Below are 27554 nucleotides of genomic sequence, written 5' to 3'. Positions count from 1 at the left end.
CTAGTGCGCAGTTCCGAGGGCTGCGTGGGCGCCGTGTTTACGCCGCAGCTGGGATCCGATCGATGTGCGTTCAGCGTAGACGGGGCTGTGACGTCGGTTACAACTCGGTTGACGTGGGCAGCAGCACTCCGCGCATCCATTGAGGAACCTGCGGCTATATTTAGGGAATCGGGATCGTTGTGCCGCTGACGTCACGCCGTTTGGGTCGCCAAGATTCGGTCAACCTTACTGCGCAACCGACGCGCAGTACGGTTACCGTATCGCGGAATTCTAGGGCTGAAGGCGCGAATAGAAGGACAAAAGTGTTTCGATAGCACATCTTTAATGCTTGTCACTTCAAAATATAAGCAATTACCTGAACTGGCGAAGACCGCTACTGCACTGCGAGTGCTTACGTAAATGCTTTGAACATTATGGCGGCGTCACTGCTGATGTTCTGGTCACCTGAATACGAACAGCGTGTTCTTTTGAGCTGGTTGGTACCTCTTCCTAAGCAGCAGAATAATTAACAGTGCAACACCACGTGCCCCTGTTCTTTGTCCTGTGTCACGCTGTTTAAAATTGTACTTTTTGAACAGCAACAATGCATGGTGAGGATAAAACATTATAAAGAAAGCATGCAGAACACAACGGTCGAAATGTCATACAAAATCTTTATACATACAAAAAATGTTTACAGATTCAACCCTGCAAGTCTTGTAGGAAAAAATATATTCACATCCCATATCTGTCCACTGCATATAACAGACGTGCGAACAGAATAACTTGACATAAAGTATATATACACAATTTTTAAAAAAGGTCCTGCTCAGCTGGTGAAACATCCGGTGCATCAGCTTGTATGAGTAATCTAAATAAGTAATAAAATAGAAAAGCATGATCCCGTCTTATACAGCTGCCAAGGCTGCAACCTCTCAGCTCCGAACACAATAATATTCAGTGAGCCACTAATTAAGACTAGCAAGAAAGGATGACACCTAAAATTTGCACCTAACTTAAGCACACCACAGCCATTAGAGAAATAAAGAAATGGCACACACAATCTTGACTGTAATGCAGCACAGTAGGGCAACTTCCCACTTTGGCAAGAGCTTTCGGTTCAGCACTGTACAGAAATGAAAGATAAAAGCATCACCAAAGTGGCATGGCACCACATAGTAAAACGAGGCAAAAAGACTATTCCATATCTGGTGCAATTTCTTGTCGCCGTGGCCCATTTATCTGTTGAAATAGAAAAAGGAAAGAAAAAAGTTTACATCAGCATAGGCTAGCAATAACTTTTGCAGCGCCTACTAGAAGCTCAGCTAAATATTAAGAGGCAGCTTTGCTATCTAAGTACATTGGAACAGAAATTGTTCATTTGCTGAACCACTTTTCATGAGGATTGTGGTATTTCAATAAAGTTAAAATCTACCTACTATTACCAGAGGATTTTGATTAGGCCATCAGCTTTTTTGCACACACAAAAATAAAGTGAGAAATGGAAAATACTGATGAATATTGATGAAGATTATAACACTAAGTCAGTAATTACATCACAATTGACATATAAAGTGGACACAATTTGTGCATTATACACTATTCTGAATTATACTGGTAAATTGTGAACATGACTAGTATTGCAACTTACATAAACAACAACGATCTCACGCAAATTGTAAATACATCATATTTATCTGCATTAGATGCTCTGACAGACACGGCTAACAGAATTGCAATGTTCTTGGTGCAGAGTTATGTAGTTGTGAACTACACCCTTTATTGCTGTACTTTAATTAAGTTATTTGTCGAAACATTTTTCAAAGATTTCCCTAAATCAAAATTTTGCTCAGGAAGTTGGCAGAATTTAGCTTTCTTAAATGCAACAGATGTCATTTCCATCAGCTCAGTGGCTACACAATGAGAGCATGTCTGCATTTCACATTTATTTTCTAGATAGAGAAATAAGAGTTGGCCCCGAGCTGAAGCTTCCTCTTGCAAACAAAAGTGTTCACTCAGACTGCACACAGCCACAGGAGCATGTGATCACAAAAACAATATGCTGTACAAGTTCGAGAAAAAAAAAAAGTTATCACTAACAGTCCTATCATGCACAATGCAGAAAAAGGTACCTCTAAACATTATCCAGCCATGCTTTTATTGTGCGTCACCTATTCTTTGTGACTAAATGTTATCTCAAGCCTCTCTGCTTTTCTGTTCCAGTGGCATTCGTACTGTTCGTGCCCCTGTCTGTCTCCTGTCAGTAATGTGCAGAAGGCATTGTGGTCAAACCCACTTCAAAATTTTAATTCCTGTCAGCTAGGCTGTCCTTCAAATGAATTTAATGTGTGATTCAAGTTATGCAATAGTGCAATGACTTCCAATTTTTCTTTGTTGCTAGCTCAAGGCTTTTCCTTTTCTTTTTTTGAATATGCTTTACAAGACTTGCAAGTGTTTACCAAACAGCTAAGCAACAACAGGGTGCCCCATTTATGCATCTTTTCTCCTTTTATGGGGAACCTTTTGCTCAGGGGCAACTTCAATATCCTCATTTAAATATGTAAAACTCTAGAAATGCACTCATTATAGGCAACCATTGAGTTAATTGAATGAAATTCGTTAGATCTTCTCCAAAATTTTGGATTCAGAAAGCAAGCTAAATCCTACTGCCGGTTGAAAGAAATATTTTAATTTAGTGCCTTGAATGCTGTACATAAAAAGCTGAAAATTTGTAAACATTAAAAGAGAACAAATATAATTTTAGTTTATGGCTCATGTGAGATGATTGCATCATTGCTAAAATTACATTTACAAATTATTGCTATTGTATAAACTAGAAGTGAATAACATCAATTTTTTCTGATTTATTTGTCCTAACAAATGTGGCTTATAGAACTATGCTATTGTTTTTATTGCTGAATTAGTTGTAAACTAGCTGCATTGCTTTAAATGTTTCCATTTTCAGCAAGCTTGTCAATCTTCAGCAAAGTATGATGCTAATGTGCATTTCCTGAACTAAAACATCCTACAGGCATATTTCATGTCCAGTTCTGTAAGCTACTTTCCCAGTAGAATTAAATGCTAATTTGTCTAGCATCTGTCATGAGCCTATGTCATGAACATTGCCTATGCTAAAGGCTAGTTTGATATGACAAGAAGATGTCATAAGTGGATCACAAATTGGTAATGTATTCCCCATTCATTTGCTAACATAACTATGTCCTGTTTAGTAGTTAGTTCTCACTAGAAAAGGGCATAAGGGTGAGCTAAGAGGAGAGAAACTTCCCATACGCAGAGCACCTGGACAGTGTGGTAACACTTCATAATTATCATACGGTACAGCTGTAAATAAAAGTTGTAAGGTCAAGCATATAGCAGCCTAGAACCACTTGCTGCTGGGTTAGTGTGTGTGTGTGTGACATTTTCTGAAAGAATAAAAAGTGCACAATATCAGGCAATAAAAAAATTGCTTGTAATTGTTTTCTGCTTTGCACATCCTTTATACTTTCAGAAAATGAGCTAACCATCTGCTTCATATCTGCATGCTGTGCTTACTGAATGTCAGAAAGTCACATGCTGAATGTGCCAAAATTGTTAAATAAAAATTGCAGTCCTCACACAAAGCAACAAAACACTAGTACTGTGAAACCACAAACACATACATTGTTTTGTTACTGTCATTTTGGTTCACAAGACTCAATAAAATAAAATGATCAAAATTCTGCAAAGAGAGGTAACCTCATAAATGGTCGCTACAGAAAAATATTAAGTTGAGCTGTTCCAGTAAATTATGGTTCTGCAACAGCAAAACAGCCACTGTTGTGTTTTACTGTAAATGGAGGACTGCTGAGCCAGAAATTACTTAAAAAGGACTACATTGCTTACTAGTGAAACAAAAGGTCAACTAGGCAAGCCTTGACAATTTTCCTTGTACCAAAAGATAAAAGAAAATACTTCTAAATCTAAGACTCTGCACTGACAAACTATTGCTGATGTAAAGTAAAGAGGTTATTTTGGCCATTTTTTTTAAGTAATCAACTTTTTCCCATCAAATGAAAGAAAATAGGGTTTTGAATGAATATTTCATCAGTCTGAACTTATATAATCTTGGGATTTAGTATCCCTTTAAGTGATTTCACCTAGCTCACTATATAAGTACTGTAATTGAATGCAAGTTCACTAATATATCTTTCAAACCAGGCCATCCAGTCAGCTTGATCAGTATCAGCAAAAAAAAAAAAAACGGTATTATGCCTTTAATTGCTATTTTGAAAATGGCATCACAGATCAATAACGAATATCTCTAAGAGGCACTCCAAATGCATTTTCATTCTCACACAGGCCCTCTCAGCAAGCCAAGTCAACGAAATTAGCCTCACTCCAGTAGTTCTCAACAGATCTAATGCTTACAGACTTCAACTAGGATTGGAGTGACCTGGGTAACTTAAGGACACAGGAGTGATGGAAAAAAAAATGATAGACAATATTAAGATACAAAAAAGCAACAGTACGGATTGTGAAATTCATGCATACAGAGTAAAAAGTGGAGTTGGGTAGGGTAAGTGATGCTTAAAGCAGATAAACAGTTGTCTATTAGACTAACAGAATAGGTGTCAAAAAATAAAAAAAGGAAAATTCAGTTGAGTGTAACAGAGAATTAGGTTGTGTGATGAGGTTAGGAAATTAAGGGTCAAGCTAGAAAACTTAGATTCGGTAGAGGGACACAAGATAGAGCTAAGGGGAGATCATTAGGTGTGTAACCCTTCGTCCCGCAGTGAACAGGAAATAGGTTTATGATAATATTAACAGGGGTAGAAAATATTTTAGGGCATCACATCTATATTTTATAGGCCCATTTTTAAATTTCTTAAGGTCAGTAAATTAAGTCAAACAAAGTTTGACTAACAATGTTAAACATGATTTTAGAGGGAGAATGATTAAAGGCTTAAAAAGCTGAGCTTTTTATTTAAGCTCACAGAAAAAATGTACTTATTACTTCAACCTAACCTAAACTACATGCTGTGCAAATTTCAGATTTCCTAGGCATTTGTCGCAAGCAGGAATAAACATTGTGCTGTGTGTGGAACAACACAACCTCAGGAGTGCCACAATTTTTTGACAAATGTGACTATTCAGAAGAAAAAAATGACAAGATAATAATGGAAGGAAAAATTGGTATCTACTTGACTGTAGCATGAAGCTACAAAGGCAATTCAATGGTTTTCTGGGGAAAAGAACATTTGAGTTGCCATGGCTGGAGTTTATTTAAAGGTATATTGACAAAGCATTTCTGACTTGTCACTTTTTTTCTGCGTTAAATAAAGGTTTTGACACTCCAAACCATAGAAATGATGCTGGTAAGTGTCTGAGTGCCTAAATAATTTACTATGATACTTGTTTCTGCAAAGCAGTTTTTAAACAGAAGCTGAATGTGTTATAAAGACTCGTGCACTGGCTCACTCCGCTCTTAGGATCGGGGTCGCTGCCACATATGAGTGCAGCCAGAAGAAATGTACATAGCACTTCTTTTTATTTTTTATAAGCAGCACCATCATACCCAGCCTTATCGCTACACAACATGAGCAAACTGTTGTGTCATGATGTCACAATAATATCAATGGTGCCAGCTCTGGCATTTCAAGACAACTTTAGCATCAAGTATATTTTATATGTGTTTTGCAACTATTAAACCTATTAAGTGTGGCTGTTTTACATCCAATAAGTGTGCAGTAGAGTTTCTCCACCTTTGAAATTATGAGCCAGTAGTCCTTTAATGCACAGGGAATAATAAGCTTATGGATAACTGACAGAACTGCCTCTGGTGGCATAAAGAAAGCAAGTTGGAATAAAAATTCAAAGGGCACTTATTTATCCCTACGTGGATGAATTCGAAAGCATTGCAACTACTGTGCAATGCAATGTTCAAGTGCATTAATTTACTGCGGCTTCATAAACGTCACCTTAATAAACACCAAAGGTTGTGGGTTCGAGTGTCATAATTAACTCCTAATTAACTACACCTTAATAACCCTCATGTTAATTAACAAAAAAGTGCGTTCAGGTACCTTAATTAACTTCACCTTAATTAACAACAAAGGTCATGGGTTTGACTCTAACCAAAGGTCGAGGGCTCAGCCTTTTTGTACCAACGTGTGCTCACGCCAACACCGAATTTTCTGCCTCACGAGCCATATAATGCCTTTGCATTAAAAAATTCGCGTTCATCCGTAAGAGCTAGAAACTGTAATACAATGAAATCTAATAACAAAGCTGCATTCAGCATGAAAATGCCTTCATTGAATCCTATCTTTGTTATAAGCATATACATAGATGCCAACATGGGCAATAAAATGAAATGTTTTACTTAGCTATAAGGATGTGCTTATGTCAAGGATTGCCTATATGAGCCATCCACTTGTGATATATTGTATGCACATTCGCAAACATTAAATGTTCCCTGCAGCAGCAGCCCTTTCTGGGGATTTCGATTCCTGTGTGTCATGATCCATCAGTGGACCATAAACGTCTGCATCTTTGTCGAGATCAAGCAAGACAGTGCCATTGCAGCTGCTGTTGGAAGGGAAAAATCTTTGTTTTCACCTGCTTTGATCTTGTATAGAGGTATCAGTCTTACACTACAGGAAAATACCAGAATGATAACAGCTATGCAAGGTGACTAAGTGCCATGACCCACTCTGTTGTGATGTGGCGATCCTGACTCGATTTTAATTTCATTGTTAACTGCAATATATATATATATATATATATATATATATATATATTTCTTTATGCAGGCTCTATGTTCTGCAATTTGATTTCATGCATATATCTGAATAATCGATGGTCATAAGTGTTGCACTGCTCCTGTGCTGCTGCAGGAGTGCACAATTGAAAAAAACATCTTAGAAATTGCTTGCAGGATGCATTTTTCACAAACTGGCTATTCACAAAAATAAGGAAAATTTGAATGTGAACAGCATGTTCACAGTCAAACCTCAATGTAACAAACATTGATATAACGAACTATTGGATATAGCAAAGTAAACTTTAAATGTTTCTCAGATATCAGTATAATTAATATATGATTATATAATGAATATTAGATATAATGAAGGTATTTTTATGTTTGACGTGACTCTGTTATAACGAGGTTCGAATGTACGCATTTTACAGTGAGAAACTTGATTGACTGATGGCGTTTTGAATCCACTTGAACCCATCATCCCACTATTTGAGTTCACTTCTGCTCTGCAGCCAACCACAATAGCCACTGAGCAAGCACAGTGGGTGGTGAACAACTTCAGTTCAAACTTTTATGTGGAGCAGCAGAAGTCATTTAATATGCTGACATCTGATGGAAACATGCAAGTACAGAAACTCATTATAATAAAGTCGCCTTCGCCAAAAAAAAAGCACCTCTGTTATCCCCTTAAGACATCAATTAATTCTGTCCATCAAACATTTAATTTCATAACATTTCTCATATCTTCAGAATTAAGAAATTTGTACAGATGAAGAACATATTAGGAATTTCAATTCTTCAGTGAGTTTTTTCAAGTTTATAGAATACAAATTCCATGCAAGAGCTCATTATAGGAACTTCAGGGATGGTAATCTCAACTATTTCATGTCTAGCATACTTTAAGAGCACTTATCTAGACACTTCAAATATATACTTGATGTAATATGTTGGGAAAACAATAAAAGATGTGAACCTGCTACATGAAGACAAACTGGCACTGTGAGGCCAAACATCCAGCCATTCAAGTTCCAACTCATTTTACTAAAAAACTTTAAATTTATTATTCAAACTTGTACCACAGGTCCAATCAGGAGCGCCTCAAGATGTTGGCGACAAATTTTAAACATTAAAATTTTAATCAGTGTTTTTGATTCTGATGCACTACCTTTGCATGCACAATAGTGCACATAGTACCTGGAAAATTATATTCAATATTTGTTATCATTTATTTGTCCTGTGCTGACACCAGCAAGAAATAATTTACGTTTACTTTGTTATAATCAATATTTTACTATATGTACGTTTGAATGTAATTGTTTTTTTGGAGTCTATGTACCAACAGTTTTGGAAAAGCATTAAAAAAACGTTCCAATACTTTGTGCCCTTTTAAGCACATAAAGCGAGGAGGTCTAACTGCACTGTGCAGTGTATACACTTGCTAATAAATACCACTATAACGTATAATTTTGCCATCTTCTCGGATAAAAGAATGTTTGTAGTTGCACTTGTCAGATATAATAGAAAAAAGGACTAGGTATGAGAACGTATAACTAAGGTCAACAAAAGAATGACGGGACTACTGTGTGAAGAGACATTTCCATATTTGGATATTTTTCTCTCTCATACACGTCTGCCCAGTTGTTGGTGCAGGTAGTTCCTGTCAGGGTCAAAAACATGCTTGTTCTAATTTAGTTCCAAGTGAAAGGCTCTTCCCACTACCAAAATTATCTTCTGCATAATATTGCCTAGTAATTGCCCCACCAAGATCTTCATACCTTTTTCTCCAATTGAACAGTACTTTCCATTGCGGAAGCTATGTCCTACAGGACAGTTGGAGATCAATATCACTGAGACTGCTGCCTACGGAGCTACAGCTTGTTTTTGTACTTGAACAAGGACGTGCCTGTGCACACACACCATAAAGTCGTGCTCAAGCACAAATCGTGGCAAATCCAGCTGGTCAGGTGCAATATCCTGGTAAAGCTCATCCAACTTGGACACCAGGCACAACCGATGCCTCAGATCAGGGGCACGGAATGTGCAGAACCACCACGCTGTCACCTGGTAGCACAAGGAAACAAGAAGTGCACTCCAAATATAAGTGTACATCAAAGAACACTAGGCATATCTGCTAACATACAAACAAACAAACAAATATAGAATGACTAAATAAATAAATAAGCAAACAAACACATTCCAGCACATACCACACAAGTCCACACAGACGCCACACAACGTAATTTCATTACAAGATGTGTAGCTCATTAAAGTAGGTGCCAGGATTCTCGAAAGAAAATAAAAGCATTCTGGATGCAGCCGAAAATTCAAAATTTCATTCAACATTTTTCTGTGCCAAACTTTTCCAAACAATTTTTTTAAAAGGCAATCGGTTCTTTACATTTTGCATATATTGGGTACAAGAGCCTTTTACCTTGCAAACAGATTTTCCTGCTATTTGCACATTGACTGTCTTAAACTAATAATCAAGTCCTTTCATGAAATGTGCATGTTTTCAAAGAATGCTGTGCCTAACATGCATAGACAAAGATATGATGCAATGGGAACAAGGAAGTGCTATAAACAACTTCTTCCTCAACTTAGAGTGATGAAATGGTCCCTCACACATTGTAAACAAAAATGATGAAGCCAAAAGTAAAGCTATCCACGGTGTAAATGTACGGTGGTTGCAGAAGTGTTCTTAAAGCACAGATACACAATTTGAAAGGGGGCTGAAAGAAGACAGTGGATTTGATTAGAACTGAGAACTTTTCATGTTTCTGTTTGAAGAGCATTTGTATATCATAACCCGAATACACAGAAACACCAAAGTTCTTGGTTTCTGTTTTTCATATCACCATGGCCTAGCCTAATCTAACCTTATGTAACACAAAGGTGGCCAGAAGTTCAGTATTATGGAAGTGCACTGACTTTATAGGAAACTAATCAATGTCCCAAAACTGTCCACTTAAAGAATTCATCTCAAGAGTGAGCTGTTGAGAGGTTTCAGCCTGCTGTAATGCACAAGTTGGTCCTGTGATTTTTGTGTACGTCAACACTGAAGCCATTGCTTAACTTTTGTTCAGACATGTTTAAAGGTCTACCATGCTAACACCAAAGAGAAGTCTAGAATAATTGTGCAAGCAAAATGAGAAAAGAAAAAAGGAATACTTCAGAAGTGTGAAATATTAATGGAAGTGTAAAGCCACATTTCTGATTCAATTCCTGTCCCAACGACTTGATTCAGTGAGCGGTTAATCACTGCCTTTTAAAATTTCTTAGCTTCTCAATTTTAATTGCCCAATTTCTCTGCCATCTTATTTATAAGCACAATAATCAAGGCTAACCTTTGTGTCCTACATTTTCAAGCATGCAAAACTTGAATGGTGCAGAATTATATCTATATATAGTTGTACAGCGGTTGCGGGATTGGACGCGCATCCCGATATCTCCGAAGCAGCCGCGAGGTTATCACGCGATGACCATGTCATGTGCTCGCTCATGAAGGGTAGCAAGGAGAGGACACGTTTCGCAGCTACCACTGCTCTTTGCACCTGGCCATGACGCCGCAGCGGGACACCCCGTTCCCTTCTTTCCCTTTCTTGAAACTGGGGAAATGCCCTCTCTGCCGCTTGGGGAGAAGTGCTATGCCCTCGATGCATTTTTGTCTTTCGGCTGAGGAGCCTGCAGCTGGCCACATTTCAATTCAGCCATTGAGGCTGTCACGCATCGCACCCCTGCAGCGCTCCGCCTTCGTGAGCGACTGAGCACCCCAGGGCCTGAGCGCAGATCCACTCTGGGTGAGCTGAACAGCCCTTATCAGCCTCTTCGTGGTTTCCACATTGTGCGGTTTTTCACCTCAAACATGCGGAACAGTCCGTCGCTGTGGTTTTGTATTTGTGGTTGCTGTCGTGGCTTTGTGGGTTGCTCTGTTCAGGGCTGCTGTGAAAGTGCTAGCGAGCTACTGCCACTCTGCCGTCACAATGTGATCCAGAGATAAGTCAGATGCGCATGCGTGAACTTGAGTAATATTCCTATAAGGTTAATAATGAAATCTTAGAGCTTTTCACTTTTATAATGAAAATTGTGCACAATACAGTTAAAAGCTATGAGCACACAAGACAATCAGCTAAATAAAGATCAGTTCAGTACAAACTGAAGACACCAACTTGGCTGTGTCCCAGTGCACAAGTTTGTTTTGCACATATTGTGCTGAGAAAGACCAGGTTGTACTTAACACTCGATGTCTCACTTTTTTTGAAAATTTTGTTTCCTCGTGCAGTATTGCATGGAAAAATGTAGACAACATGTCAGTAAACATTCTCTAAATTTTGTTATTTAGAATGTGTTTTGACATTTTTGTAATTTAGAATGTTTTATGACATAGAAGAAGTACATAAACGTTTATCATTAAAATGTCATAAATTAGAGAAGAAAGCATTTATCTGTTGTGAACTGTGAAATCAAAGCCAAGCAAAAGCCAACATTTTTTTCAATCTTGGTTCCACCACTTGCTACTTCACAACTTGCTGCCCAAGTACATCCTGTTAGTACATTTTTAATGTACTCACTTAGCTGCAAGACTGCCACATCGAGAACGCTCACAAAATGTCTCGCGGTAGCACTGCCAAGGCACCACAATAGTGTAACCTTTCAACCTGTCTGTGAATGCACTTTATGATTGTATTAGCCCTTTTTATATGCAGACTGCATATGCTGCACATGAAGATATCTCCATACCAGTCCTGCCAATACCAAGGAAATTACTTTGAGTCCAGACATAACATGCACTGTTCCAAAGAAAATGGAAAGTTTTCCAAAATTCAGAGAAGTTTTGACATTTACGAGGCTTCCTTAGGCTCAAATACCAAATACAAATTAAGGACAATATCTGGCATTACCTCTGCTGTTGTCTACGTGGAGATATGTTGAGCCATATTTCATCTCGGCATTGTTGATCAACACTGAGAAAATTTTTGTAAGAGAACTGTGTGCATCTTCCAAAAAGCAATAGAGGCACTTCCGTACAAACTAGCTTCCATTTCATCCTTCTCCATAGGTTGAATTTTGTGCTTCTAAATGCTGTTGAAAGTTCAAGCACAATGATGAAAAAAGTGAAGTGTATTAAAATGAGCGTAGAAAAATAAAACTTGAACCTACAATCTTTCTTCCTGCATTAAAATTGCCATAAGTTCATCTTTGCACAAAGTATAGCAACATAATGAACAACCACACGGTGCTTACAAAAACCGAGGAAAATCTAGGAGGCTTCGTCTCATTTAGAAAAAAGTTGGCTGCTGGGGCCAACTTGAAAACAAGCTTCTTGTGCAGAAAAGAACTCACCCGCGTCCACCAGCCTGGATGCACGAGGTACAGGCAGTGCAGGTTCTGCCTGTGTTTGGGGCCCAACAGCTCGAGTGCATCTTTCAGGAGAGCTTCCAACTCGGCCGGTTCTTGCGCCACTGTGTGAAGGTACACTACCACAAATGGCTGTGCGACTGTGTCCAGGGTGAACAGGATTTGCAGCAGCACCTGTGCAGAGAAGACGGCAGTAGCTTGGAACAAAACAGGTGCGACCACAAATCCCCAAAGCACAAGTGCTTCGCTTTTCACCCAGCTTATGAGCAGTTACACTCATTCACACAGCAAATACGTGCCTCTTCAGTAAAGGATAGCCCTCATTTAGCATAAATGCTCTTACTTGAATATCAGTTTCAACTTTAATTCAATTCAGCTTTATATAACATAATATAGTTAGAGCTGGATAAAAGGTCTAAGAAAGCTTGACTGGGTCAGTGCCCCAGAGCATGGCATAGAGTGGTATCAATTTCATATATATACATACAAGAAAAGTAAATTTTCAGAAAGTTATGCAGGAAACAAGAACTATGGGAACTAAAAGACAGAGTAAAGGTACAGAGGCATATATGCATTAAAGAAAAACAAAGAATATCACAAAAAATACAGCGAAAATGAAACAGGACCAAGAGAAAAAGAATGGAGGCATACAACAAAAAGAAATAATAATAAAGTCATGCAAATAAACTTCACAGCTCCTTTCACAAAGATTGAATAGAATTCTGGGGTTTTACATGATGAAACCACAGTTTCATTATGAGGTACGCCATAGTAGAGGACTCTAGATTAATTTTGACCACCAGGCGATCTTTTACGTGCCCGCAATGCACGGGACACGGATGTTTTTGCATTTTGCCCCCTACCGAAATGCAGCTGCAGCAGCTGGGATTTCCCGCGACCTTGTACTTAGCAGCGCAACACAATGGCTGTTAAGCCACTGCAACGGGTCTTTCTTTCAAGAAGATCCATTCCAACTCTGTACCATCTTTCATCAATTCAATTAGCTATGTCAGTTAAGTAAACCTTAGCATTTGGTTACTGTAGTCACACCTACCAATCTGTGAACATTAAAATTCTTAAAATCCCGCACATTGTCACCAAAAAAGGATGAGGGCGCGGTAAAGCAAATACTCACAAGCATTCCATTATTTTCAGGTCAGAATGACTCCATTAGCGACTTTGTATAAACTTGCTTGATGCTAGTACCCTTGTATCCTTTAACCAACAGAAGATTTGCAACGGAAGTATTGTGGACCAAAGACTGAAATGTTTTTGTGAACAGGTTTTTTTTAAATCCTGAAGCAACATTAATGAAATTGCAAGAAGAGTTCAAATTCGTAAGCATTACAAAAATTCAGGGGAGTTGACAAGTACACATAGGTTGTGTTGCATCTGTCCATTTTCCATGTTTCTCAGTCGTGTGTTAGGTAAGTAGGAGAATTTTCATTTACCTAGGCAGCAATTTTAGGGCATCATTACTTTTACTTGTTTTTAAATAACAGTACCGCAAATGTCTAAAATATTTTGTGCAGTACTCAGCGATTGAAATGCCACACTCGGACAACCTGCCAGCCAGTACCTTCTTGCGCCATCGGTGGGTGCTGGTGACACCGAGATGATACATTTTTGTGTCACGTAAAAGCGAGAATCCTTTTGATGCATCGTAACTGCATTTGGACTCTTCACTGATCACCCAGCAATCACTGGTCGCGCAAAAAGCGCAGGCCGCTATGCTGTCTGAGTATCACATTTCAATCGCTGAGCACTGTACAGTTGAGAGCAAAAGTATGGGGACCCGAGATGCTGGTAAAAAATTTTGTTTCTGCCAAAGGAAGAATCTCACCAGAAGCGCTTAGAACTTTAACCAACCTTTGTGAAGATCGAGATGTTTACATTATATGGGCACCTGCGCGCTCCTCTCTTCCCGGGAACAAAATAGCGTACAACCTGGCCCAAGGAACTGACGGGCTGAGCAGGTGACATGCAAATGTACTGGGAAAGGAGAGTGAGCGGATGACCAGCTTTAACAAGATCACCAAACATAAAAATTGGGAAGGGTGCATATACCCCCGGCACACTCCTCGCTAAATAGACGGCATGGCGCCTCTTACAAACAGATACATATCTGAACCGGTGGCCTACCACTGCTACTACCCGGACCTTCACAAGGGTAGATGCAGATTCTGTCAAGAAAGGGCCGACCTACAACATATGGTTTGGGCTTGTCCTTGGACACCCATACAGAATAATATACACAAGACCAGAGAGCAGTGGGAGACCATGTTGCTCAGCTGCACACTTGAAGACCAACTTAAGGCAATCCAGCAGGCCGAAGATGCCGCCAGGGCTCGAGGCCATCATCTAGGTAGAGAGGCCTAGGTCCCAAATCTGCTGTCCTAAAATAAAGTTTATTCCTCCTCTTCGCAGCCTAGGCATAAAGGCTGAACTCAAGTGGTACTGCCTACATGCACCTATTTGTCATGCATTAGGACAATTTCACGCTGCACGCTGCAAAAAAATTAAATTTTTTTGCTGATGCCGTGGTCTCTGGACTTTTGCTCTCGACTGTACATTCCACATTAACCTGTCCTCTGTGCGACTGTATCCCATACTGCACAGACAATGCTATGTGCACACCAAAGAATGAACATGTGCAAAGCACTTTAAAAATGCACACTCAAATATGATGGTGGTAATGTCACGTCACAGAATAAAATTCCCAACATGAGTGGACAAATAGTTCTCAGAATTCGGGCAGAATGGTTTCACTACGAGTACTCGTGTCAGCCTTCCAATCTCCCATCCCTGCAGAGCTGAAGTCGAAAGCAGCAGACCCTACGTGCCAAGAGTGTCAGGCAACCAATGCTGGACTCGAAGAGGGAGGAAAGCTACGTCTTACTCAAAAAATGTTGCATCAAAAGCACATTAACTTCACAAGTGTATGAAGTTGGACTAGTTCGTTTGAGTTTAACATTGTAATAGGGCATTTGACACCAATTGTGCTATTGTGTCCAACTAAATTATGGAGTTTAACACCCTGAAACTGCACAGTAGGTTAGGAGGGTGGTCATAGTGGAGGGCTTTGGATGAATTTTCACTGCCTGGGTTTACCGTGCAAACAAAGCACAGTACATGAGAGCTTTTGCATTCTGCCCCCATTGAAATGCAGCCACCCTGGCTGGGACTGAACCTGCAACCTTGTTCTCAGCAGCATAATGTCACAGCCACTGAGCCACCACGGCAGGTGCTGTGGGACCCGTGGTTTGCTGTAATGCTTCTTTATAATAAATGCCAATTCATTGTAACAATGCAAGAAGAAGCAGGAGAGGAAACAGAACAAAAGAAATTGCAAGGCAGTAGACAAAAAAAGATTTGTGCACTGCGAGGAAAGTAGCGACTGAAAAAGAATAAAAAAAGAAAGGAGCAGGCAGTGTAGCGAGGAGTGTTGCAATGTATTCCAGTTTTCCAGTGAAGACAGTTCTCCAGGTATGTTCTGGGAATGTCAGTCGACAGCTGTGTAATTCAGTGCCGAAGAGGGATCCTGCCTGTAGCAGTTTGATGTGATCTTCCCCTCCTGATCCGCGACGACAGTGTCTTAGCAGGACACCATGGCCTCTTGCAATGTTTCCCGAGTGCCACGAAGGCCAATGCATCATCCATGACAGTTCCCCACCAGCTGTGTCTTGTCAGCAATGGCTCTTGCATGCTTTGGCTTTCACCAGCTTTGTAGAGTGGTATGGTAGAGAAAAGGGCTCTATTATGCAGCACTACATCGACCCCATCTTGTACTGTAGCAGTCAGTTTGCGTTGACCTGTAGAGTGATGATCAGAACTTTTTTTATTTAGCTTGGGCATGTAGTAACTTAAAGGTAAACATCTTTGACAGATCTGTCTGGCTGGATGGGAAATATTAGAAGAGCTTTGCAGCAGCAATTTTCAGTCTTACTTGGAATTTAATTCCTCTCACTGTGTCCCTTGTCCTTTTCTTGGGTGCCAGAATTCGTAACAGTCAGAATCTCTGCCACCCACCTTAATATGTCCTGTCTGCGGCACTGTTATCAGAATGTTGCATTCAATTACACTACATTCTGAGCACCTCTGCCAAATGCAATTACTCACATGTTCTGGGTTCAAGCCTCGAAACCTCCGCCCCACAAAGACAAACACGGGGCGCCCGTTTCGATCTCGTCCAGCTTCATAAAAAAAACGTGCTTCTCGCACCATGCGCAGATCCTCCTGACGGGCCTTTCGTAGCAGTCTGGTGTACCTGCATGCAACAAAGGCAGTTTCTACTCAGTGAGCAAGGCACAAACAAAAAACAGAAGAATATATATATATCTATATATACTTTAAAGAGACACTAAAGGAAGATATTATGCTTTAAGAAAAATATCAAGTTAAATCAATAGATTATTCATCAATCTAGAAGTCTTATAATTTTCTGTGTGCCAATATATGCCCTGTGTAGAAAATCGCCACAAAAGGTTTCGCAACTACTCCTTGATTTGAATTGCCCATGCCAAAATGGACGAGTTGATGTAATCCCCATGTGACCTCATTCTCTGCTGCTCTGCGATTCAGCCAGTGCTGATGTCACATGAGGGATGCCATAGTGCAAAATTGGTGGCTCGAGATCAACACTGAGAATGTTTTAACCCAAGCAGACAATGCCTGCTGTGTGCCAGAAGTGCTTGAGTGCATTGACAAATTGTTGCTGTGTATTTTCTTTCTGTTGCTTTCTTAATGGAAACAAATGAACCAACATTCTAACTATTACAGACAACATTTGTTCACCAAAAAGTTGGAAAAATGATCGACGACACAACTTGGGTAGCCAATCAGATAAGCTCGCATAGTGCAGAATAGGTGGCACCACTCAAATTTTTCATTTTCTCGCTTGCAATAGCCTTCTCACTGCGATTGAAAAATGTGTTTTTACAGAAGCCTTATCTTTCAATCTAGCTTTTTTCCTTTAGTGTCTCTAAGAAATTGAAATAATCTGGCTTCAAATATGGGGGAATTTTAAAGTTTTGACTTCTGATTTAACCCTTTGAGGGTTAATGACGTAAATATACGGCGCCGCGAACAAATTAAAGATGGTCGATGCAGTATATTTACGGCGCCATCTCTACGTTTAAAACGCACGCTCATTTCCTAACTTCTTTTCTGGCATGTGCTGCCACTATGTGGGAATACAGGGAACTTTTTTCTCGCACCTCCCTTCTCAGTTTTCGTTGCACGGTTTGTTTTAGAGCTAGTTTGCTTCGGCGCGTCTATATACTGCCGCTCGCACATTGGTGCACGCGTGGGCAGGCGGCCGTTTGGGTTTTGTTCCGTGGGTGGTTTCAGCTTCTTGCACTCGCAAAACTTATCACTATCTCGTTACTAATCGCTCAAAGGGCAACCGCCTGTTTCTTGCTAGTTTAGTGCTAACAGGGGTGCGTAGGAAGGATGCCGCCGTGCATGTTTCTTTTTCTCTTTTTTTTTATTATGGAGCTTTATGTGCCAAAACCACTTTCTGATTATGAGGCACGCCGTAGTGGAGGACTCCAGAAATTTCGACCACTTGGGGTTCTTTAACGTGCACCTAAGTCTAAGTACACGGGTGTTTTCGCATTTCGTTCCCATCGAAATGCGGCTGCCGTGGCCGGGATTCGATCCCGCGACCTCGTGCTCAGCAACCCAACACCATAGCCACCGAGCAACCACGGTGGATTGCATGAGTTTTCTTATTTTTTTTTTTTTGGAGACTCGCGATAACTAACTGCCTCTGGTTGGCGATAAGATGAAGATTGGTGGAAGGTTGTCACATGTTTTGCTTTTTGACGGGCACACAACCACAGTTTTCTTGAGTACGCTCACCTATGCAGTTCGATTAGGCTATGGATGTAAATATTAGTGTAAGAGCAGGAACATTTGAGACTCGCAAAATATTGTCGTGTGTGCATTTTCTAAGCCTTGAACTACGTGTATAACAATGCATCAAATTTTTCATTCTTATAAGTTTATTTCCTTTTTTTTTATTGTTTGTATATATGTACTGTTTATCCATTAATAACAACGCAAATTTCTTTTTTTTTCACTTTACGTTAACCCTAGAAAAATTATGGTAAATTTTTTTCGAAACTTGGTCCCTCAAAAGAATTGGAATATGCAATAAAAAAAATCGACTCTAGGTGGTCGCATATGCTGAAAAAAAAAATCCACCCTGAAAGGGTTAATATTGAAAATAATTAGAACCGATGTCCAATATGTAATAAAGGGTATCTTAGGAAGACAATGTAGTCACAGGTAGAATTCACTTTAACATCCTTGTGCAGAGCAGCAGCCTGGTGGGATTTCTTCCCACAGGATGTAACCAGTCCTGCACAAGCACGTTCAAAAGAACATCTATTCACTGACCTATGGGAACGTTGGATCTCCCGTGTCATAGGGTCTGAGAGTACACGACCACCCTGTCTGTCAACATCTCCCTGCATGCGTGCGAAGGCTGTGCGGCCAACACACACCGATCCCTCCATTAGAGGTCCTGGATCCAGCTCCTTCTCTTCACTTGCTTCCTCTGCAACAGGAGTATCTACCACCTTAGCTGCTAGGTCAGGGACTTCACAGGCGTGGTGGCAGCAGCAAGAACACTGAAGTCACCTAGCTCAAGCAATGTGAAAAGGTCCCACAAAGAATCAGTCTGCTTAAAATGTGAGACAGTGACAGCAATAGCCAAAAGAAAGTAGTAAAACATCGTGTAGTGGTTATTCAGTATCCTGGAAAATTGGAGGAATTTCTGCAGTCTCATTTCTAAAACAAGTGTTGCTAAATAATGTGTCGTACTTCAATGTATGCATGCTCCAGGGAACTTGCGAGTGCTTGCAGATAGCGTAAGGTAGGTAAGTACATGTGGTATAGCATAGCAAAGCTTCCATAGAAGCCCATATGCTCATAACATGGTAGTTCACGGCCAGTTTCATCATCCATGCAACATATCTCATAGAGCAAAATGTAGTGTGATGTCACATCCAGAATAGACAATAAAATGATGGCATAGTTGCGTGCTGCTTTGTCATAGTCTTATACAGTCGAACCCACTTATAACAATACCGGTTTTAACAATATACCGGTTATAACAATGTGAAGCTGCTGCACTGCCAACTTTTGTGTATTTTCCGTGGTAAAATAACCTGTTTACTACAATGCCCTGATGCTACATTATTGGTTATGACGAAGTCTGGCTGCTGGGTGTCCATGCCAAAAGGTAGTGAAATGTGAAATCCTTGAAAAGAAAAAAAAATTCGAGCCGCCAAACAATGGCCTGCTGCCCTCAGCCACCGCGCACTCATTTTCCAGCTTTCTTTGCGTGCCTCTCTCCCGTCGCTCTTCCACCCCTCCGAACACAAATGGGCTGTGCCCATAGCTTTACACTGTGCCACCCTCTAAAACACGAATGGACTGTGCCAACTAGTGCTCCTCCCAGATTGCTCACTGGCTCCTCATTCAGCGCAGTTCTGCAAACAGCTTAATCGCTTGCATTCGTCTTTGTTGGTTGCGTCGAAATCATTCCTGGCCATGTGGTTTGTCAGCCTTGTTTGACTCGCTGCCGAAACGGAAGATGGCTGATCCGCCCACTGATCGTCGGCAATGGACGAGTTTGCCGGTCAAAAGAAAGCACATGGCTACAGATTTGGAAAGAAAGTGCTTCTAACCGATAAGGTGACTGTTGCAAACATGCTTGCATCGGATAGTGACGGCGACGACAGCAGTGATGATTCAGGAGGGCAGGGTGCCTCAACGTTGTCCTCACAGGAGGCCCAGCAAATGATTCAGTCCTCCCTTCAGTGCTTTGTTTTCGCAAGGAACCTTCCGCTGCACTACGTGGAGCACCTGGATGCCTTGGAGAATGGTGTTGACAAGCTTCGCTGAAAGCATGCAAGTCTGGCGGACATGGGGTTTTCTCATGCAAGCCAGTGAGAAGTATGTGGTGAGATGCTTGTGGCGATCTCACCACAGTGTTTCGAATAAATTTCTCAAGCTGACAGGCTGCCGTGGCAACCTTCTCTCATTTTTTAAATGGCCCCTTTAGGGGCCACCAAAGCGATGCCTCGGCGGAGCTAGCATATTGCTTGCCACCCGTAACCTCTCTTTGCAGTTGTTAAACCAGTGCCATTCTATAACGCCGACAGTCGTGGCATTTTACATGCGATCGGAGCGCTCAGAAAGCAGTTAAGCGAGTGAACACAATCAGCAGCCGGATGGAGAAAAGTGGTGGGGAGGGGCACTGGCCTCTCCGGCATTATAGTTTTCGCACAACAGCTCTGCCATCCCCCATTTCATTTTTTCATGCAACCCGTTTATAACAATTCTCAGTTATAACAATAGAATTTTCGTGGCGCTTGAATATTACAAGTGGGTTCGACTGTATACATAAGATCTTTCATTTTAGGGTAAAACCTGATAATGTGCAATTTTTGTACCCCTAATAAAGTTGATAAAATAAGATTAAACCCAATTTCTTCTCAAGGTTTCCTCTTCCTTAAAGAATAATAACAAATGCAGCCGTTACAAGGCTAATGACTGCTCCCCATCTTTTGTGAGCAGGTGGTTAAGATGTATCATAACAATATGTAAATATGGTGTATGCCTCGTTTTCACTTAACACTTGAGCAATAACCAGCATATACAAAAATTTAATACATTCAGCGCCTACTGACGTTCCATGAACAAAAGCTTGTTGTTTTATTACTAGCTGTGTTTAACAGAATACAACAATGGCACATTGCTTCGCACTTCCTTCACATCATGTACATGTAAACGGCAGTAATGCACTAGAAAGCACAATGCAGCACTGACATTGCTTTGCACTGCGATTAGTAGCTGTGACAGAGAGCATGTTGACCCAACTATATTTTATTTATTTATTTATTTATTTATTTCAGAATACTGTCAATCCCTTCTTGGGATTTTTACAGGAGAGGGCAAAACATACAGATACAGGTTCAGTGCTAATATATACATATTTTTAGGAGTCAAAAATAAAGGCAATACATGCAGTACATATGACAATAATAAGTAAAACTGATGATGGCACTTCAATACAATAATTACACTGAGAGGAACACTGTAATATAAGATTATGAACAAGGTTATGCTGAGAGGAATGTAAGCACAGAGCTCTCAGTGAGGGTAATAAATTTGTCTATGGTGTGCTGGGCCATGACTGATGGATGCAAGCGATTTCAATCTCGGACAGCTTGTAGAAAAAAAGAATATCGGAAAGTATTACGGTGACAGAAATATTCTTCAAGGGTGAGTGCATGCTTGTGACGTGTTAGTCTTGTGTTAATACGAACAAAATCTGTGGGAGACATTTTTAATGCATTGTTAAGAACTAAATACAAAAACTTTAGACGATGTAATTTAGCACCGCTGGACAACGTGTGAAGACCAGCCATGCGTAAAAGACCTGTGGATGAATGCATGGATTTATAGCCATTGAAGATAAAGCGCACGGCTTTCCTTTGAACTATTTAGAGTGTTTTAACGTAGTTTTTAGTGTGGGGGAACCAAGCTATGTTAGCATATTCTAAGAACAGACGGATAAAGGTGACGTAAGCTAGAAGTTTTGTATCAGATGTAGAATGACGAAGGGCCCTTTTAAGAAAAAATAACTTGTTCATTGCTTTGGTAGCTATGCTTTGAACATGTATAGTCCAGTTTAAGTCAGAAGTGATGACTACACCCAAGTACCGATATTCAGTCACACTACTGATATTCACGTTATTGCAAGAGTATACGTAATCTAATTGACACTTTTTCCTTGTAATGGACATAGAGACCATTTCTTCGAAATTAATTACCATCTGCCATTTATTACACCATTCTGCAATTTTTCCTAGAGCGTTGTTAAGTTTCTCCTGGTCATTAGAGTCTTATTTCTTGGTATAGCTCGCAGTCATCCACGAATAGTCGCATTTTTACATCAGTTTCATTTGACATGTCGTTAATAAAAAGTAGAAACAGCGGGGCCAAAACTGTACCTTGAGGTACTCCTGAAAGAACAGGTACTAACTTGGAGGCATGATGGTCGTATTGCACAAATTGATAACGATCAGAGAGGTAATTATAAATCCAGTGTACCAGTGGTCCATCGCCAAATATCGTTTTAATTTTAAAGTGGAGTTTAGTATGAGAGACTCAGTCAAAAGCCATTAATAGATCCAGGAAAAGTGCATTGATTTGCAACTGATTGTCGAGGCTTTGTGCAAAATCATGCATGATTTCTACTAGTTGCGTAGCGGTTGACAAGCCACTACGAAATCCATGTTGGCTTCTGTGGAGTATGTTATTGACTTTGACAAAATTTGTGAAATTTCAAAATGATGTGCTCCAGTAATTTGCAGCATGTACATGTCAGTGACATTGGTCAATAATTAGCTGCCGATAAAACATTGCCAGATTTATGCACCCGAATTATTTTCACTAGTTTCCACTCGGCAGGAAGGCTACACTCATCGATTGATTTTTGATATATCAGGCAGAGATATTTACTTATAGGCTCGGCGTACCACTTGAGAAATTTGTTCGGGATTCCATCTAGTCCATCACACTTCTTATCATCTATGTTTAACAACCATCATAAGCACTCCCTCCTCGGATACTTGTGGACTACCTGTCAGCGTGGTCTTACATTCGAATACAAGGGCAAGTTCAGAGCAGTCATGTGAACACTGACTGAAAGTGAGTGTTAAAGGTGTCAGCGTCAATTCCTTTGGAGGATTTTGTCTCGCTGTTTGTGCGTTGGGAACTTAGGTATCTCCAGAATTTGCTGGGTGCTGATTTAACGAAACCATTAAGTGTGCTATTACAATAAGTCAGTTTAGCAGTCCTAATTGTACTTTTTAATAGGCTAGTTCGAGAGTGAAGGCGAGTAAAGTAGTTTGGAACCGGGTGTATTTTGTTTGATTTTCTCAGTCTTTTCTTACGCTTGAGGTGAATAGCATCGCGTGTTATCCATGGATTCTTTTTCTTTGTGGATTTTGTTAAAGTGAAAGGTAATTCAAAGAAAGGTAATTCCATTCATTTTGTTGCAAGAATGTATATTCTTGCAACAAAATTGCAATGAATTAATCAGCCAGTTGTCATACACAGTGGTGAACGTGGAAAGGGAAATGTGCCATCTGGTTAACCTTCCTGTGCTCGTGTTTCATTCCACTGTGGCTACTCCAGTGAGTAATAGTCTGGAGACTACAAATCTGCCAATTTTTTTTTCGCAGTTTAGGCACATAGATTAAGTGGTATGGCCTACATGCACATCTTGAATGAACAAAATGCACTTAGACAACTCCACGCTACAAGGCTATGCTAGAAGACATTTGCCAGATTTCTGCTCTTGACTATACCTTTACATTGTGCAAAATGTGCTTTAACCTCAAACAAAAAATGCGCAACCCTACAATGAATTCACAAATTTGCATTCCAAATTAGCTTCAAACCAACCAATCAGTTGTTAGGCTTACCTCCAAAGGGCTTGTCAACAATGCGGATACCCCTCTCGGGCAGTAAAGGTTCTCCAAGAGGCCCACCGATATCCTTGGGAAGCCGCTGCCGTGCATGCTCTTCCTCCAGGCTGGTGCGAGGGAAGTACAGTGGTAGCAACTGTTCATAAGTGCCCACCTCGCCACCTTCTACAGTGACGACAATGAGGTCCACTGTGTCCCCATGCCTTTCAAGAAAGCGACGAAGTGTTCCTGCATTGTTCAGCCAGGGTACAATATTAGAGGAATTAGAAGTGTTGCAACTAAAACTTGGACAAAATAGCATCTACAAATGTTGCACAGAAAGGGTGTGTAAAAATTCTGTCTAGCATTGAGGCTGAGTATTGCAATGCATTTGAAAGGGGTGTCTAATGCGACGCCACACATCGACAAAAAACATTGTAGTTTCTTTGCACATGACAACGCAAGAAAAACAATATATGGGTTACTTTAGTGCAAAGGAAAGTCTGACAACGCTTCTGGTGTGCAGGTGAGCTTCCCTGCAGGCTGTTCAGCTGCAATCTTGTTTGGACAGCAAAGTAGCCTGTATTGTCCTTAAATGTCTTCACGAAACTGCCTTCTCTCTCTCCTTCATTAGAATTGGAATGAGGCTTACAATGGTCATTGTGTGCTTTGCTGTCTATTTAGCCTCTACGGTGACTATAGGAATGCGGCCAAAACAGCACTACACGGGCATGACTTCTGGCTAAATTGCTGTCATCTCCACGCTTAAATTTGTGGAATTCCACAGTGGATGCAGTTTAATATCATGTAGGATGCCCTTTTTTGTGAACAATAAATAAGGAAAATGCATTGTCTCCTGCGATGGCAGAGAACAATTGAATTTGCCGTAACAAACTAAAGGTGCCACCAGTTTTAGGGCAACACCCAGTGTGTGGCTCATATCACTGGAGTACCACTGCTGCAAAATGCAACCATTGAGTGGAATTCGAATGCAAACAAGCCAGCAGATTAGCCAGATGAATTCTGTGCATTTGGCACTCTTAATTATGCAATGTTCAGTATACTCTTTTTCAAAATAATACACCTCCAGAATTGAACCTATCAGGTACATTCCTATGCTAAAAACAGAAAAGGGGACATTCTGACATTGAAGCATCTGTGCACAGCACTTCATGCATAGTCTTTGCAAGAAAATCTTCAAAATATTAGCATGGTTTGATGTACTATCAATCAGCATAAACAGACAAACTGCGTAACTGGCCGGCTACAAAGTACTTGCTTGCTCATCAAAACATGCCAGTCTAGCACAGCTCCCAACTAAATTATAGCCATGCTGAGGTACTCGGCAAAAGCAGACAAATGGACAGGTACACAAGGGGAGGTGAGAAACAGGATGTGCGTTTCATTCACTTTTTCCAATCTTCTCTTGCATAAACATCTACTCACAGGTTTTCCTGTTTTTGCATAAGCATGGAGGAAAGAAAATATATAAAAGCACAACATCAGGAAGTCGGCCTTCTCAAGTCATCCTCCTTTAACACTATTTTGGTCCTACTTCCCCCCGCCAAATGGGCACATTGCATGTTCAAACTAGGGAGCCACACCCCTTATGTTGCTAGGTTCATGCTAGGTTTGAGTACCACTGAAGCTGTTGCCACATTCTCCAGTCTGCGCTGCTTGCTTTCTGCTTGCCACATTTGGGGTCTTTTATAGCTTTTAATTGGCATCAATGCCTGGAAACATTGTCACCATTGCCAGAGCAACACTTGCTCTGGAACATCCACATGATTAGTTGCACATTACAACTTTTGAGTGGCACAGCAATCAAGCAGACAAACCTAGCACAGGTACACAGGGCGACTAGAAAATAAAAATTAAATTCTGGGTTATACGTGACAAAATGGCGATCTGATTATGAGGGACACCGTAGTGGGGAACTAATTTTGACCACCAGGGGATCCTTAACATGCTTCTAGCGCACATGACACAGGTGTTTTTTTTTATTTCGCCCTCAACGAAATGCGGCAGCCGCGACCGGGATTCGATCCTGCAACCTTGTGCTTATCAGTGAAACACCACGATGGCTAAGCCATCACAGCAGGTCAATTTGATTATGAGGCCCACTGTAGTGAGGGACTCCAGATTATTTTGACCACCTGGGGTTCTTTAACAAACACCCAATGCACAGTGCACAGGCATTCTTGCACTTTGCCCCCACTGAAATGTAGCCATCGTGGCGGGGATTAGATCCTGTGATGTTGTGCTCAGCAGCACAATGCCATAGCCACTAGGCCACCATGACAGGTGGTGACTAGAAATGATCACTTGTCACCCGTGATTGGGTGCTTTTCCCACAAGCCCTTTCTATTTTTTTATGACTAGGCTAGCTTCAAGATTGTCACGTAATGCTCCCATCTAAGTTTTTTTTTCTCTGTTTTTTTCATCCATGTTTACAAACATGTACCAACACCTAGCGAAAAACTCGGCTGAACTTACTAAGAGCTATGTGGGCTCCTTCTGTAGCGGGGTAGGACCTGCGCATGGAATGGATTGGGCAGAGCCCAAGGGTGCGAAGCCCGTGCTCAGGTATCATTTGCAGCACCCGCCAATAGCTCGAATGAAGTGCTGTCTCTGCTGCTGTGTGAAACTTGACATTGTACTTGGGCCCTACAGTGTGGATCACAAAACGTGCTGGAAGGTTGTACCCCTTGCTCAACTTGGCTTCTCCAGTGCGGCATGCTGCAGTGGGGATAAGCATTATATTACAAAAACACTTATGCAAGTTTGACAATGAAAACAAGTTGTATATACCCCACAAAGGTTAGCAAATGGGCAGCTCATATTCTGAATTAAATCAAATTGCAGGCATACTGCCAGCCCCCAAACATGGCACAGCTATGTGTAATGTATCATATAAACATCCTGTGGCTCTTATAACTGTCACTCGCAGCTGAACAACAAAAAATACAAAAATTCTACCTACTTTTCCATTTAGATCTAGCGACACAAACTACATACACGGGGACTCGCTTTTGCCACGTATATCCAAAATGCTCCTGTGAAACAAGTAAGCTTTCATGCTTACACTGAATTTCGTTGAGCAAGTCTTGCTTCAATTGTGGTCCAGCCCTCGCTACGAGCCTTTGACTTAGAGGACTTCTGTCCGTCAGATTTTCGTTTGTGGAGTTGACAATGGCGTGGGCATTCAGGCAGGTCACGTCGCCAACCCTGAATGCGTGGAGAAACGTGCGACACAGCTGTCAAATCTGCGTGCACTTGATGCCGCAAACAAGAACAGAGGAACAGGCTTTGCATTAACGGCAAGTGATATGCGAAGAAGCTTACCAAAGGGCAATTTTTCGGTTAAGCTCTTCGTTGATAGGAAACGGTGTGAACTCGCGGCAGTACTTTTCTTGGGCATCCGGCCTGTCCTTTTCTTCAAGGACATGCTCCCGGGGGGCTATTTGGTGCCATCGTTTCAGGACCGCAACGTCTACAATGTCCAACGGTGAGCCCAACGGGTCCATTGCTAGGCCAGCTGAGGTGAGTACAAGCTAGTATAGTAATGCCGCTAGTTCTGAGGGTCGTGCACACACAACAAGCTCATGAAAGGGGGCGTTCTGCAATGCAGACCGGAGACAGCGAGTGGCCGGCAGCGCTTCTGCACACAACAGCACAAACCGAGCTGAGGGTATTCACGCACGTGACCTCAGGACTGCCGCGGCTTCGCACAGCTAACTGATGCAGCAGGCAAGACCGGGCGATCGAACATTTTTGTTCATGCAAACGCCGCAGAAGGAACAAGCAGTTATCGCGACGGGCACCCTAGAACCCGATAGAGCAACACAGCCCTCAGTAACCAGCCTCGACCAGCCAGCAGCTACCGTGTTGACACCCCTCGAATCACTCACTACTATCAGCTGCTCGGCTGCTAACGGCACGGTCGCACGGTCATACCGAAACGCAAACGATGAAAGTGGAACCAACCG

The 27554-nt window shown here is 41.1% G+C and overlaps 1 protein-coding gene across 2 annotated transcripts; it reads right to left on the bottom strand.

The window, feature by feature from the left end:
- Nucleotides 1-633: 633 nt before the first annotated feature.
- Nucleotides 634-27537, bottom strand: LOC135902325 (protein GDAP2 homolog). 2 transcript variants are annotated; one of them, XM_065432301.2, is made up of 9 exons: nt 26911-27537; nt 26651-26793; nt 26062-26304; nt 23584-23814; nt 18479-18638; nt 16196-16343; nt 12062-12250; nt 8625-8782; nt 634-1221 (listed from the first exon to the last, which is right to left on the bottom strand). In XM_065432301.2, exons 1-9 carry the CDS (start codon nt 27090-27092, stop codon nt 1218-1220), a joined length of 1458 nt encoding a protein of 485 aa, XP_065288373.2. In that variant the 5' UTR covers nt 27093-27537; the 3' UTR covers nt 634-1217. The 2 variants fall into 2 exon arrangements, with proteins under 2 accessions (XP_065288373.2, XP_065288372.2); XM_065432300.2 differs by having other exon boundaries at nt 8639-8782.
- Nucleotides 27538-27554: the final 17 nt, after the last annotated feature.

The sequence above is a fragment of the Dermacentor albipictus genome, chromosome 5, assembly GCF_038994185.2.
Source record: "Dermacentor albipictus isolate Rhodes 1998 colony chromosome 5, USDA_Dalb.pri_finalv2, whole genome shotgun sequence".
Classification (NCBI taxonomy): domain Eukaryota; kingdom Metazoa; phylum Arthropoda; class Arachnida; order Ixodida; family Ixodidae; genus Dermacentor; species Dermacentor albipictus.
Note: the sequence above shows the minus strand (reverse complement) of the source record. Positions and strands in the feature narration are given on the sequence as shown.